This window comes from Vulpes vulpes, chromosome 10 (assembly GCF_048418805.1).
Source record: "Vulpes vulpes isolate BD-2025 chromosome 10, VulVul3, whole genome shotgun sequence".
NCBI lineage: Eukaryota > Metazoa > Chordata > Mammalia > Carnivora > Canidae > Vulpes > Vulpes vulpes.
The window spans coordinates 9,983,912-10,000,401 of record NC_132789.1 but is presented as its reverse complement, the minus strand read 5'-3'; the positions used below and the strand labels follow the sequence as shown (position 1 = coordinate 10,000,401).

At 40.3% G+C, this 16,490-nt stretch overlaps 1 protein-coding gene across 9 annotated transcripts in view; it reads left to right on the top strand.

Annotated features, from left to right (window-relative positions):
* Positions 1–16,490, top strand: part of HECTD4 (HECT domain E3 ubiquitin protein ligase 4) — a 185,988-nt gene that overhangs the window by 72,996 nt on the left and 96,502 nt on the right. For all 9 annotated transcript variants that reach the window (XM_026018777.2, XM_072725162.1, XM_026018774.2 and 6 more), the window contains exons 8-11: positions 5,653–5,845; positions 9,281–9,439; positions 13,403–13,516; positions 14,237–14,377. In XM_026018777.2, the coding sequence (XP_025874562.2) occupies positions 5,653–5,845; positions 9,281–9,439; positions 13,403–13,516; positions 14,237–14,377 (607 nt within the window). The remainder of the gene's footprint in view (positions 1–5,652; positions 5,846–9,280; positions 9,440–13,402; positions 13,517–14,236; positions 14,378–16,490) is intronic.

The following is a 16,490-nucleotide window of genomic DNA, read 5'->3' as shown; positions in this document are numbered from 1 at the left end:
TTTCTCCTGTATTCTTCCTAATATTAACACGTACAAATACACATGTATATTTTTTCCTTTTCTGTTCTTACGCAAGTGGTAATTTGTTATGTTTTTTTAAAAGTAAGCTGTATGCCATTGTGGGGCTCGAACTCATGACCCTGAGATCAAAAGTCACATGCTCTACCAACTGAGCCTGCCAGGCACCACTCCCCTCCTTTAAAATTTTTTTTAGTAACTCTACGCCCAGTATGGGCATTGAACTCACAACCCTGAGGTCAAGAGTCCCATGTTATACACATTCTGTGCCTCATGCAAATAAGTAGTGAGAGGGTGGTGATTGGTAAGGTCAGATAGGCAAGCCAGGCCATTTCATGTAGGGCCTTGCAAGGTATTTGGATTTTATTCCATGGGACATGGGGAACTCTTAGAGAGTATTGAGCAGGAACTGGTTTTAATAGTTCACATTAGCTTTTGGGTCAAGAATAAAGCAGGATTTAAAGTTTTTAAAGAGACTAGACAGCTATAGAAGAGTCCATATGTTTTATAACCAGGAGAGAAATATGTGTGTGTGTATATATAATTTTTTTTGAGAAAGTATGAGTGCAGGCTGGGGGTAGGGGCAGAAGGATAAAATGAATCTCAAGCAGAGTCCACTCCCATCCCCACCACACAGAGCTCAATTTGATGACCCTGTATGACTTGAGCTGAAGTCGAGTCAGGTGCTTGACCCAACTGAACCACGCAGGTGCCCGAGAAATTAAATATTAAAAACCTATTTTTTGGACTTCAAATACCACCAGCTTCTGTCATTTTTAATGAAAAAATCAGCTGAGTTTGACCTACAAAATGGACGTGTTGGTACTTAAGATTGAGGGAAAACTAAAGGATTAAAGTCTGGCTAAAATGAATAGATAATCAGAGCAGGATCTAACTGTGCTGGTCTCTCAAAATGATTTTTTTTAAAGATTTTATTTATTCACTTGACAGAGAGAGTGTACGTGTACACAAGCAGGGTGAGCACAGAGGGAGAGGGAGAAGCAGGCTTCCCCGCTAAGCAGGGAGCCCAGTGTAGGGCTCAATCCCAGGACTTCAAAATGATTTCTTACTGGGGCATCTGGTGGCTTAGTTGGTTAAACGTCTGCCTTTGGCTCAGGCCATGATCCCAGAGTCCTGGGATCAAGCCCCATGTCAGTCTCCCAGCTCAGTGGGGAGTCTGCTTCTCCTCCCCCCGCCCCCACCGATTGTGCTCTCTTTCAAATAAATCTTTTTTAAAAAAGGATTTCTTATTAACTCAGGTTGGAACAGATAAGTAATCATTATAGAAGGTAGACTATAGAAATATAATTTGGAGTACAACATAAAGGGAATATAGAGAATACCTTACCTGACTATTAATATGAAATAATCTCTGACTTTGGGGGTATTTCAGTTATCTTCTCAACAAATGACCTCAAAACTAAGTGACTCTGAGCAATAATGACTAAGAGGTTGACATGGCTCATTTGAGTGGTGGTTCTTCTCTATATGGGGAGGCTGAGATCACACCTGCACCTTCATTACAGCTTGATTGAGGCTGTAAGAGTCAAGACAGCCTCTCATTTTCCAGCTTTTTCAGAGCATAAGCGCTCCTCAAGCCTTGCCTGCATCATGCTTTCTGATGGCCAAGCCCAGAGTCGGTGTGCAAGGGAACTAAACCAGGGCATGACTCCAGGATGCATCATTCCCTGAGGTTCCCAGTGTAATAGCCCTTTGGAGTCTTAGGCTTTTGAAGTTAGAAGGCACTTAGATTCTGGCCTTTAAGACTGTAGAATCACTGAACCTTCTATAACTTTTTCACCTTTTCAGAGCACCTTTCTTTACATCTTCTGTTTTGTTCTGAGCTCCTCCTGCCCCCACATATACATACTCTCTCCATAAATTGTTCTTCTTTCGATAGATTCAGAGACCTTTTTACTGCTATTTTGTCCTCTTTGTGTCCCTTCTTAAACATATGGTTAGTATAGTAATGGACACTCTGTGTCCCTTCTATTTCCCCACAGGTTTATTATTTCCTTTAGATTATGATCTGGATGTCTGAGATGTCCTTCACTCATTGGTATTAATCCAGTACCTATAGGACTTTCTTTGTCTGAATAGCAGGGTAACAGGGCTTTGTTTTAAAGGAGCTTATATTAGGGTGGGGAGTTTGTACCAAACAAGAACAAAACCATTTCAGCTAGTGATAAATAGAAGAGGTGAGAAAATAAAACAGGATGGTGTGATAGTGAGTGGGGCAGAGGTGAGGGTCTACTTTAGTTCACCTGACAGATCCGGTCTTTCTAAGGAAGGACATTGGAGCTGAGACCTGGATGATAAGCAGCCATCCATCCTGACGGATAGGGTAACTGACCATCCCAATTTGCCTGGGGCTGAGATTTCTCAGGTCATGGAACTCTCACTGCTAAAACCAGGACAGGCCTGGGCAAACTGGAACAGTTTGTTAATCCAAGAAGAGGGAACAGCAAATCACCAGGCCTAGAGTTAGGGGGAAGCTTGGCATTTTGAAGGTGTGACAGAAGGCCAGTGGGGCTGTAAGCGAAAGTGTAGTAAGGGTGAGCAGAGGCAGGTGAGGCTGGGAGGTCTGTGGATGATGGGCCGTTTGGGCCTTAATGGTAGTTTGGGTTTTATTTTAAGTGTGTTGGGAAACCACTGCTGGGTTCTGAGACCAGAAGTTACATAGTTTTGTTTACTTTAGTGAATGATCATTGGCTGGTGTGCAGAGAGGATCATAGGAGTGCCAGGGTAGAAACAGAAGGCCAGTTAAGGAAACAGGAAAAACAGTTAAGAGGCTGGGTCAGTCCTCAACTTACGAGGATGGTGGCCTGTGCTGGGTGTCGGCAGGTGGGAAGCTTCTTGGCACTAACTCGCTGCTGCTTACTCCTTCTGGCTCTTTCCCTCCTTTCTATATCAGTAGCTTTTGCATCCTGAAAAGCTTCTCTGCCAAGTAGAGGTTCCCAGATTTACCACTTGTGCACCAAACCACAGCCCTCTTTGCTTCCCCAGATGCTTTATCAGCTTCTTGGTATTTTCAAAGTACTTGAACACAATGGTATCGTTTTTTTAAGGTCTCCATTGATTTTTCTCATGGGACCAGATTGGGTAATGCTTTCGAATGCCAACTTAGAGTGATTGATTTTTATCTTGGATGCCTTTGAAGGGTTCTTCCTAGAGCTGTGGGACCTAAATATAGCTATGCTTGGTAGGGGTTGCTCTAGCCAGAGGGTGGGGAGAGAACAACGTGGATGTGTTACATTTTAGGCGACAGTAGGCCATTCGGGAGGAAATGCCGGGGAGTGGGAGGCAGTCAGGGAGGGTGGGACTGGATCTCAGTAGCAAGGACAAGTCTGTTTATAGGAACGTGGGAGTCACACCAAGAAGAGGTGGGATTGGATTCAAGCAGGAATGCTGGTTTGCTTATTCAGCAAGGCATTGAGTATTTTATTGCTGTCTCCTGAGTGCTGAAGATGTTATGGTGAGCGAGGCAGGCGGAATCCGTTCTCGAGGAGCTGGCATTCAGTTGCGGGGAGAGGTAGAGGAGCCAACAATAAAGGAAGCAATGAGTTAGATGACTTTAGAGAGCAGTCAGTGCTGTGTGGGTAACAGAGCAGGGTGATGTGCTCTGGCTTGGGGAGGGGTGGAGGAGATTATTCTTTAGACTGGTGATCAGGAAGGTCTCTTTGAGGAGGTGGTATTGTACCTGAGACCTGAATGATTGGAAAGAGCTAGGCATGGAAGATCTGGGGACAGAGTGTTCCAGGCAGAAGTCTTACACACCAGAGGCTGGGTCTCATCCTAGGCAAGCTTCTGTTTAAGTAAGTGGAGATACGGACTTGTGTCGATTCTGCTCACTAGCAGAGTACCTTACACAGAGATAAATGTTCATATGAAAAAGACACAAACCAGGATTGTGTTCTGCTACCAAGACTGAGGAAAGAGAACCCCAAGAAGGCTAGCAACCATGGCTGCGCCCCCATGGAAGATAAGGAAGAGGTAGAAGGTTTTGGTTGCACTTAGACCATCAAGCAAGTCCACTGTTAGAGGGGGTGCAGTTAAGTCCCTCTAAAGAGGGAAGAAGTATGGCCAAGGAAATAGAACATTTTTGGACTCGCCAAGAAATCCTTTCTCTCATCACTTGTGAATGTATCATAAAAGTCTCCCCAACTCTGTGCAGCCCTCTCTGGGAACCTTTCCAAAGCTGTGCTTCTGAATTGCTTGCTTTCTCTTGCTGCTTCTCTGTTACCAACCTTTCACATTGGACTCCTTTGCTTTTTACTTGCCTTTCTGCCCCGCAGTGGCAGGCCAGTCACACTTGCCTCTGCTGGTGGCACCAGTTTCTGAGGTTCCAAACAGATCCAGGAACTTGGTTCTGGAACGGTGCTGGGAGATGCAGAAGCTGCATGCGATGTCATTTGAAACATTTGTCAGTGAATGGAAGTGGAGAAAAGAGATGGTACTGCAGTGGGTCACCAAGGTCCTATGTCAGTCTATGTCTACTTGAAACCAAGGAGAAGGAAGACCTGAGGGAGACTGATGATAATGGGGCAGGAGAGAGTTAGTTAAGGGAGCAGTTAGGAAGCAGAAAATGGGGGACACCTGGGTGGCTCAGTGGTTGAGCATCTGCCTTCGGCTCAGGGCATGATCCTGGGGTCCTGGATCAAGTCCCACATCGGGCTCCCTGCAGGAGCAGAGCCTGCTTCTCTCTCTGCCTATGTCTCTGCCGCTCTCTTTCTCTGTATCTCTCATGAATAAATACATAAAATCTTAAAAAACAAAACAAAACAAAACAACAAGAAACAAGGAGACCGAAGTAGAAGAGTTAACCTTAAACCACAGGAGGCAAAACACTTCTTCCTCTGAAATAAGAGGAAAGGAAGGATAAATGAGGGTGGATACAGACATACTTGAGTTGGAAGAGGGATGAGTGGGGGCAGCTTCCAGTAAGTGGTCTGGATCTTTTTAGCAGGAAAGATAGTTAGGTGCTCTGCTTAAAGTGAAGCTCCAAAATTGGTGAAAGAATTCTGGAATCCCCAATGTAGAGATTCTGCTGGGGAATCAAGTGTTGAAGGAAGAACTGACCAGCACCAGCAAGGACCTAGCTGATGTTGCCATGTATTTTTAGCAGACAAAATCTGTCTTTCTCCAGGATTGCTATGTCAGTGTCCATGCAGTGAATGTTAACCGCTGTCAACACAGAATTTGGATTTTAGCCACTATATTTCCAAAAGACATTATCTTCTTAGTTGTACTTAATAGTAAATCAAAAATGGATTGATTTGTTTTCCTCTTCTCTTACTTATACCTGTCAGAAGCTTGTAATTAGTGAGAGCTGCCTATGGAATGCAGTATAAGGAATTTTAATCAACAGCCTTTTGTAGAACCTATTAAACTTGGCTTGCTGCTTTTAGAATCTGTGCTTTTGGGAAAAATGAAAACTTAAACTTACCTTTTGTCTTTCTTTTGTTCTCAGTAGTTTCTATGGAACACTTAAATTTTGCAGTGTACATCTACTCAGATGCAGTTTTTGGAAATGTTTTTGAGCAACCAGATCACAGTGATGCAATTCTCAAATAGAAATCCACTGATTGGTAGAAACCAATATCACTGAAGGACCTCTTTTTCTTCAAATACTAGGTCGAAAATGGTGTATTTGTAGCTAATCCACTTCAGGAACGCACAATTCTAATGAGAAAAGAAGGTGAATCTGCCAAAAGCATTAATGAAATGCTTCTGAGCAGACTTTCACGTTACAGAGCTTCCCCGTCCGCAACACTGGCTGCCCTTACTGGCTCCACCATCTCCAACACACTGAAAGAAGACCAAGCAGGTATGTTGCGGCCCTTTGCTTACTGTGTTTGTTCACCTTGTGTGGCTCCATTCAGCTACGTACATATTTTTAAATACCTTATTTTTTAGAGCAGTTTTAGGTTCATAGCAGAATTGAGAGGGAGGTACCTGTAAACCTCCTTCCCCCACACATGCACAGCTCTCTCCCATTATACAGTTGGTGAACCTACAGTGACATAACATTAATCACCTGAAGCCCATAGTTTACATTCAAGTTTACTCTCGGTGGGTTTGGACAAATACATGATGACAGGTCTTCATCCTTATGGTATCATACAAAGTAGTTTCACTGCCCTAGAAATCCTTTGTGCTCTATTTAATCTCTCCTTCCCCTTGTGCCTGGCCACCCCTGACTTTTTTATTGTCCTCATAGTTCTGCCTTTTCCAGAATGCCCCCTAGTTGGAATCACATATCATGTAGCCTTTATAGATTGGCTTCTTTCACTTGGTAGCATGCATTATGTTTCCTCCATGTCTTTTCATGGCTTGATATATTCAGCTTGTGATTTGTGAGAGCTCCCTCTGGAATTTGGGCAGTACTTTTTTTCCCCCCAAGTCTATTTTTAGTAATCTCTATACCCAATGTGAGGCTTGAACTCAGAATCCCAAGACCAAGAGCGCATGCTCCTCTGACTGAGCCAGGCAGGCGCCCCGTTGGCAGTACTTTTTGAGTGCTTACAGTATGTCATACAAAGCACTTTGCTTTACATAATTCACCTTTTTATCTCCCTCCAGTTATCAGTCTTTTTTTTAATTCCAAACCAATACATGTTGTTAGCTATGGACATGAATTGGCATGAATCTATAATAATTCCAAATAGCTCTGTCTTTAACTGTAAATACCTTATCATTGCTGTTAATGTAAATTGATTTCATGTTTAGCATCTGCTTCACAAATGTAAAAAACTCATGTTTGGCATTGTCTTCACTTTTTGGCCAAGCAAATAAGAGGCAAACATCCACAAGGGAGATTGCTTTTTCTAGAATTTATCATTTACTGTTTGCACCTTAATAATTAATTAATTAATTAATTAATTTTTTGTTTGTGGACCTTAATATTTTAAAATAAATAACGCATGTACAGAGTTTGAAAGTAGAAGCAATATAAAAAGGTATATACAAAGAAATCTTTCTTCTGCATCTTGGCATATTATACATTTTGCCCTGCACTACCTCCTATAGGTGATTATATTTATTAGTTTTTATATAGCCTTACAGAATTTCTTTATGCAAATACAATTATGTGTTCTTATTTTCCTCCTTTTCTTAATAAAAGGTAGCCTACTAAACACACTGTTCTGTACTTTGAAAGCAAGAGTTCTTAACTGAGATAAGCCCTTAAGAGGCTCATGAATACACTCCCCAAACTTTCATAACAACATCTTAAGTGTATCCATCTTGATTTTCACCAGACTTTCAAGGCCATCTCTGACCCAAAAAAGGTTAGGAACCATTATTCTTGATGAGTTTTCAGATTACACCAACTATGTGACTCTATAACAAGTCATGAACTGTAGTAAAAGATAAGGCTAGAACATATGCTGTATATATAGAAAAATGCATCTGAATGAATATATATTTAATGAATTTAATATAATTTTAGGCTTTATCCTTTATATACTGAAATGTTGGGAAGAGAAACTGATTAATTCATTTTAAGGCTATCAAATTAAATACTTCTTAGTTCATATTAGAATTTAAGGATATAATTTTATTTTCATGGGTCTCTATTATATCAAATGTAAGTAGGGAGATTATTAACAGTTGTCATAACTTGGGTATATGGATGATTAGAATGATAGGAATACTTTGTAGAGGATGGTGGGTTTACAAAATAAATAGCTTCCTGACAAGTTGAAGGCTTCATGAGAGAGAGAGAGAGAGAGAGAGAGAGAGGCAGAGACATGGGCAGAGGGAGAAGCAGGCTCCCTGCAAGGAGCTCAATATGGGACTCGATCCTGCAGCCTAGGATCACACCCAGAGCCAAGGCAGACGCTCAACCTCTGAGCCACCCAGGCATCCCCAAGCTGAAGGCTTGATCTGAGTTTATCCTTGGGAGAAAACTGCATCCTATCCCAACAATAGAAGTACTAAAGGAATCTTTGTTGGAAAAGGAGATATGAGAGAAATCAGAAGAACTCAGAAGGCAAGGGTACGTTTAGAATTCTGTGAAAACTGCTGTTGTATTCAAAACATGTGAGCTCATACTTTTATATACATTCTCTGCATATTCATTAACATGATGTTGTTGCATAAAAAATCACCAGTTATTAGGCTGACTTTTGAGGATTCAGCATTCAAAGGGTCTAGAATGTTTTATTCTGGGATAAACTAATACCTGTAACCATGTTATTAATAAGTTGTCTATTAAAACATCGTGGTGAAAATGCTATATTCATAAAGTTGCTAATTTTCCAATCATTGCCCCTTTTGGGTTTCTTACCTGTGGAAATTTATGCCCTTGAGTTTATGTCCTGGATGAAGATGAAGAATATACTTGTTGAGAATTTGGAGTTTCTAATGGAGCTGTTTAGAGGCACAAGCATTCAAAACAAAAATCAGACAGATTGGGTTTCACTTTTCTCCTTTTTCTAATCTAAAACATGTAAAAGCAATTTTTACATCTATCTGAGCTGTTCTGTTTTATACCCTGACAGCTTCCTAGGTTAAGCATTCTGTCTCACTTTCTGTTACCATGATCAGATCTCACTGGAGTAGTATATAGGAAGTCCTTAAATTTGTATTTTCAAATATCCCAGTGAGGAGGTGAGATTAGAGGTGCATCTTTTACCTCTTGATTAGAAATAATAATTATTTAATAATAGTTTATGTCACTGACCTTAAATATATGTATAATATATTTAATATATATGTTTTATAAATATATAATATATAGAAGGAGTTATAAATCATGAAGGTATAAAATGGTTCTGTGATAGGTATTGTGAAAGCTTTTACTGATTAGTTATACATTGAAATTTCTGGCTGATTTCATGTTCAGAGCTGTTTGTAATGAATGTAATAAGCCCAACCTGTAGAATTTGTTCTGTATAAAATGAAAAGATGTCTGTTAGAGTGTAGTTTCTGGGAAACACAAACAGTAGGATTCTTCTTTCATTCTGAGATCTAGTCCAAGTGAGGATTCATTCTTTTGAAAGAAGTTTTGAGACATAAAGGCATATTGAGTATTGGGAACACCTTTGAGAAATGTTCAGCTCATGAAACAGGGAGCTTGGGGCCAGGCTACTGGGCCAGATCATTATTTCTCTTTAGTTTACTGCTTCTTGTTGTATTTTCCACATCTGGGTATATCCTTGTTTGAATATGGGGCTCCTTCATTATACTGTAATCTACTTTGGCATTCAAATTAATCTGTGTGTCAAATACTTATCACTATTTTCATTCCTTTCACCAGCAAATACTAGCTGTGGGCTACCTCTGAAAATGCTTCGGAAGACGCCCATCTATACCTGTGGCACATACTTGGTGATGCTGGTCCCACCACCAGGGGGGTCAGGCAGCTCTGCCACCCGTTCTCTTTTTGGTGGAACAAGTGGTTTGTCATCTTTAAAAAGTAAGTGCATTTTATTTGTGGCATTCTGCCCAATTGTCTCTAACTGTGAAATTTAAGGCTTTTCTATTAATAATATTAAACTTACTCTGTTAAAGTTGTTTGTAGTAGCTCTTTGATTACAGCAAAACTTATCAATATAGTCAATAGTTTAGAAAGAATCAAAACTATAATTTTTGTAGGTGATACAGTAGTATACTTCTGAAAACCATCATCCTATAAAATTACTAGAAATAATAATGAATTCAGGACTATTTTAGGGAAATAAAATACTCAATTGCCATATTATTTACTGATAAACACAGCAAGAGTTCTACCCACTATGAATAAAATTCCAAATTACTAAATAAAATATGTGAAGTGCCTCTATTTTAGGACACATAAATAAAAGGTTAAGCAAAAAAAAAAATCTAATTCAGAAATTAATGTTGTTAATTAAGTATATATACTTTTTTTTTTTTTTTTATAAAAGAGGGAGGCGGGGATCCCTGGGTGGCGCAGCGGTTTGGCGCCTGCCTTTGGCCCAGGGCGTGATCCTGGAGACCCGGGATCGAATCCCATGTCGGGCTCCCGGTGCATGGAGCCTGCTTCTCCCTCTGCCTGTGTCTCTGCCTCTCTCTCTCTCTCTCTCTGTGTGACTATCATAAATAAATAAAAATTAAAAAAAAAAAAAAAAAAGAGGGAGGCATACTATAGTAATTAAAGCATTGTGATTTGGGCTTCAGAGTAGCCAAACAGTTAAATGGAATAAAATATAGAATCAAAATCAAGAGTCAAAAAATGTTTTAGGGCACCTGGCTGGCCCATTTGGTGGAGTGTGTAACTCTGAGGGTTGTGAGTTCAAGCCCCACACTGAGTGTAGAGACTACTTAAAATCATTAAAAAATAAAACTTTCTTTTACATTCCCATTTTGTAGCTTTGCTACCTTAGGGACATCATTTAACTCCTCTGAGCTTCAGGTTTCCCACCTGCAAAGAATAAAAGGAAAATAGTATCTCACACTATTGTTTGGTGGTCATATGCAATAAAGTTGTATTAGAGTATTTCTAAGAAACAAAAAACAAAAACTCAAATGTTCCTTTCATATATGGTAACACTTTTTGTGTTTTTCCATGAAATTTGTTTATTTATTTTTATTTATTTATTTATTTATTTTGATTTTTTTTGAAATTTGTTTAGACACATAAAATTAAAATGTTTTTAAAATCTGTTTATTTTCATTTCCCAATATTTTCATATTCTGTTCTCTTAAAATGATTTGCTTACAGTTATCCCATTAAAGGATTATATTTAAAATGTAGTCTTTTTATTTTATTTATTTTTTTGCATTTTTTTTTTTTTTAAGATTTACTTATTTATTCAGAGAGAGAGAGAGAGGTAGAGACACAGGCAGAGGGAGAAGCAGGCTCCAAGCAGGAAGCTGGATGTGGGACTCAATCCTGGGTCGCCAGGATCACACCCCAGACTGCAGGAGGCGCTAAACCGCTGTGCCACCGGGGCTGCTCCAAATGTAGTCTTTTTAAAAGGCATTTCATACTCTAAGCCGGAAGATACAAATTTGATCTCAGCACTTTATACAAAATCATGTGTCTATTATAAACCTTTAGGCCCTTTCAGGTACATTCAACACATTGTATGTGGGATTTAAATATTTGTAATAACTCAACATTCTTTTGCTTTTAGAATCAAATTGGTTGGACTTTTTCTCAACAGCTTGTTTTCTCTAACAGATCATGTGACCAAGGGCAGCCCCGGTGGTGCAGCGGTTTAGTGCCGCCTGCAGCCTAGGGCGTGATCCTGGAGACCCTGGATCCTAGGCTTGATCCTGGAGACCCTGGATCGAGTCCCACGTCAGGCTCTCTGCATGGAGCCTGCTTCTCCCTCTGCCTGTGTCTCTGCCTCTCTCTCTCTCTGTGTCTCTATGAATAAATAAATAAATAATCTTTAAAAACAAAAAGATCATGTGACCAAGATGTCCCTTGAGCACTTAAAATAAACGGTGTAAATTTATTATTAGTCTCTTTTTTTTTTTAGTACAAGCTTTATTGAGCTATAATATACTATAAAATCGACACCTTTTAAGTATACAGTTCAGTGGTTTTTAGTATATTCAGACTTATGCATTCATCACCACTATCTAATTCTAGAACATTTTCTGTCACTTCAAAAAGGAACCTCCCCCCATACCCATTAGCAGTCCCTCCCCCTTTTTCCTCCCTCACCCCAGCTCCTGGTATCCATTTGTCTACTTCTGTCTGTACGGATTCATCCCTGGACTTTTCCTATTTATGGGATTATATAATATATATGCTTTTGTGATTGGCTTTCTTCTTTTTTAATGTTTTTAAGATTCATCCATTTGATAGTAGGAATTATTACATCATTCTTTTTTATGGCTGAATTATATTCTATTGCATGGATAATATCCCATTTTGTTGACATTTGAGTTGTTTCTACTTTCTGGCTATTTTGAGTAATACTGCTATGAACAATCATGTTAAGTTTTTTGTAGGCATATGTCTACCTCTCTTGTGTATATACGTAGGAGTAAAATTCTGGTCATATGGTAGCTGTATGTTTACCCTCTGAAGGGACTACCAAGCTGTTTTTTAAAGTGGCTGTACTGTATTACATTCTCATCAGCAACATAAAAGGGTCTAATTTCTCCACATTCTCCGTGACATTTATTTTCTGCTTTTTAAAATTATGGCCATCCTAGTGGGTATGAAGTGATACTTCTTTGTGGTTTTGATTTGTATTTCCCTAATGACAAATAATGTTGAACATCTTTTCTTGTGCTTATTGGCCATTTGTATGTCTCCTTGGACAAGTATCTTTTGAAACCTTTATTATTTATTTATTTTAAAATATTTTATTTATTCATGAGAGACACGGGGGCGGGGGGCAGAGACACAGGCAGAGGGAGAAGCAGGCTCCATGCAGGGAGCCCAATGCAGGACTTGATCCCGGGACTCCAGGATCACGCCCTGGGCCAAAGGCAGGCGCTAAACTGCTGAGCCACCCAGGGATCCCCTGAAACCCATTTTTAAATTGGATTATTTACCATTAGTCTTGTTAAACTCTTTTTAGTCTTCTTGGCATGGCTTTGTCATCAACTGAAATTGGCCCCATTTGATTAAAGCAGGCCTTCACGGTGCCATTTTTTCATGAGGTTTTAACATACATAGTGATTCTACTCTAGGCCAACAAATCAATACATGCTTAAATTTCTTCTGTGTCTTGTTCCACATTGGTCACTGTGGAGGCTACCTAGTATGTGTAGGAAGTGGTGCTTGCCTTGAGGAGCTCCTCATCTGGTTGGGAGAAATACCGTTTGTGTGTGAAACAAATAGAAAATGATACACAGTGATGTTTTACTTCCTGGAACCATGGGGAGCAGATGAAATGCTGCAGAATCTGAGAGAAAGGGTTATTGTGGAGTGGGGTAGAAAGCAGATACATCCTGAGGTCTTGAGTTTAAGTCATGAAAAACAGATATTATGCATATAAGTGGCCAAGTTGGGGAAAGATGTATGCATGGCAAACAATGAAGGAAGGGATTTGGGAGGGGCACCTGGGGGCTTAGTCGGTTAAGTGTCTGCCTTTGGCTCAGGTCATGATCCCTGAGTCCCAGAAATCCTGGGATTGAGCCCCACATCCAGCTCCCTGCAAGTGAGAAGAGGACCGGAGAGAGAAAAGCAGATTTCCCACTGAGTGGAGCCCAACTCGAGACTTGATCTCATGACCCCGAAATCATGACCTAAGTTGGGTGCTTAACCGACTGAGCCAAGCACTTGTCTCCTTTTTGTGGTCTTATGTTTGTATTCTGTCTCCTCATTGTTACTACCAATAGACAGCAAAAGTGTGATTTTTATGAAAGTCTTTTTAAGAGCCTAAAGTTTAAACTTTGAAAACTAGACCATCACCGTAAGGCTTATTAAACAGCTTAATATTTGTTTTCAAAGTCCTTGCCTCTAGCTTGGTATATAATATTTCGGATGGTCAGTTCACAAGTCGTGCCGATCTCATAGATGCTGCTGGAAGCTCACTGGGTCGTGGTGCTCTTGTACCAGGATTGGGTAAGAAATGCCCACTTTTCCTTGGAAAATTCAAAGTTTTTGCAATTTCTGTCAAAAAATCTTGCCAATTTCCTTTTCCTAGTAAGAAATAATTTTTTGATGCCACTGCTTAATTTTAAGGATCATCATAAGAAATGACCATAGATGGCATTCCTCTGCTTAAATTGCTATTGAAAATACTGTCCAGGTTATATGATGATGCCTGTAACAAATATTTCTCAAAGTTCAGGCACCCTTAAGAGATTCATTTCCCATGAGGCATCAGTATGCTTCTTAGTGTCAGGAAGTGAACATTATGTAATATATTTGATTTTCTCTTTGCCTTGGCTCCTAGGAAGCTCATATCTAAGTTTTGGACTTGGTTATTAAAGCTTCTACTGTGTGTTAATGTTCATTAGTCCTGTTAGTACCTGGGTTTTGGTTTAAACCATTTATATCCTTTTCGGAATTAAAAGGGTCACAAATAAGTCAGTTACTAAGAACTTTCTATTCCATGAGACCTATTCCATTCTCACACAGGAGTTAAGCAAAATAGAAATTGGGTGCTTCCTTTTGGCTGAGCCCTAATCTAATGCTTTGCTACATAAATATATGGGAATAGGGATGTGAATTGTCAGCAGTGGAGAGACCCACCCTTCTATTCTTTAGCAGTGCTTTGGAGAAATATGTATACAGGCAGATGGTGACATGGCAACTGAATAAAGTGTGCTGTTTTTGCAGGTGCCTGTTATGATACAGTGAACAACATGCTGTGGACATGCTCAAATGATTATATTGATCAGTGGTGTAATCCAGGGAACCAGGCCTTCCATTATGTCTGTCAGAGACTTGGAGTCAGCCACATCATCACTGAGCCCAAAGGTGAGGTGCACTTGTGGTCTTAGAGGAGTATATTTTTCCCTAATGAAATATGAGAGAGGGCACCCCGGGTGGCTCAGAGGTTTAGTGCCGCCTTCGGTCCAGAGCGTGATCCTGGAGACCTGGGATCGAATCCCACGTCGGGCTCCCAGCATGGAGCCTGCTTCTCCCTCTGTGTCTCTGCCTCTCTCTCCCTCTCTGTGTCTGTCTCCATGAATAAACAAATAAATAAAAATTAAAAAAAAAAAAAAAGAAATATGAGAGAGCACAGTAGGGTAAGTAGTGGTAACGTTGCCCAAGTAACAAAACGTGTCAGTAGCTTTCCCTCTTTGAACTTGAAACCTAACATCCTTGTTGCCTGATTTTTTTAAAAGATATTCATTTATGTATTTGAGAGGGAGAGAGAAAAAGAGAGAGACAGTACGCATGATCAAGGGGAAGGGCAGAAGGAAAAGCAGACTCCCCGGTGAGCAGGGAGCCTCATGCAGGGCTCAATCCCAGGACCCCAGAATCATGACCTGGGCCAAAGGCAGACGCTTAACTGACTGAGCCATTGAGGTGCCCCACCTGATTGGTTTATGATTAATTATTATTATTTTTTAAAAGATTTTACTCATGAGAATCAGAGAGAGGGGGAGAGGGAGAGAGAGAGGGAGAGAAGCAGGCTCCATGCAGGGAGCTTGATATGGGACTCGATCCCGTGACTCCAGGGTCACGCTCTGGGCTGAAGGCAGGTGCCAAACTGCTAAGCCACCCAGGGATGCCCGGTTTATGATTAATTAAATAATTATGTAAATAAACAGAGGATTTGAGACTTTTTTAGAGAAAATTGTTATGCTACTATTTTATTTATTTATTTTGTTTTATTCTTGAGAGACATACAGAAAGAAGCAGAGACATAGGCAGAGGGAGAAGTAGTCTCCCTTTGGAGAGCCTGATGCATGACCTGTGCCAAAGGCAGACAGACACACTCGACCACTGACCCCCCAGATGCCCCAGACATGTGTATTTCTTAATATTAAGAGTCTTAATATTAAATAACTGTTAACTTAAAATCTTGTGGCTTCGAGGTCAGTTATAGTGTGGTATGGAGGAGCAAATCCTCTTCCCATAAAGCATTGATAAAATGGACATCATTATGAGAAACAACTATTTCTAGGCTCTAGAAACTGACCAGAGGCATACACCAAATTGAGAAGTGAATATTCATAAAAATCACTGAACTTGGGTAAAAATAGTAGGAGTCTGTGGTACTCTTACTTGAGGATGCTCCTGTCTCCCACCTTAAACTTGGTCAGTGTAATAATTCCATCAAAGTGGGGCAGATCATGTAAACCAGCAGCCTTGCTTCCAGAGGAGCTGACCTGATTTGGAGCAATACATGGGAAAAACTCCTGCCCAACAATGTCAGTAACAGTACTAATCTTGGTGGCAAACCAACAGAGAAGACTGGTGGCTTAGCTCACTTGAGGTTGTGGTTGTGATTAGGGTGAGCAGCGAACCAGCAAACTAGCCAGAGATTTACTCATGAGATCCAGGTAGTGAGAAAGCTAGAGGGCCTTGTTTAGCTACCTGCACATCTGCATAGAAGAAGCTGGAGAGGGCCCAGCCTGGGTTGTTCACACAGGCCTGGCCGAGCATGAGCCTGCACATACATGCAGAGATGTGAGAGGGCCTGACAGAAAGTAAAATCCAAGACAGAGTTTAAAGCTGTGTGAAACTTGGTGTGCTACCCCAAAACATACAGACCCAGCCAGAGGGGCAGACTTAGTGGTCCAAGGTATTTGAGCACAGCCTTTGACTCAGTCTAGATGATCCCTAGAAAGACAGGCTTAAAATTTAAAAAAATAAAAGTACACAAATGAAAGAAAGTAACAAAGTAGAAACAAGAATTGAAAAAAAACCCAACCAAAGGCAAGTCAGTGGCTACTTACTATAGACAGAACTCAGCTGTTGGACTTAGAAGATGAGAACTAAAGCAGCCTTTGTAGATATATTGAAAGATCTAAAGGAAACTGTTGAAAAGATGCAAGTATGATAACTATGACTTAAAAAAAATAGAGAATTTCAACAAATAAATTTTCGAAAAAAGAAAACAGTGGAAATTCTGGATTTG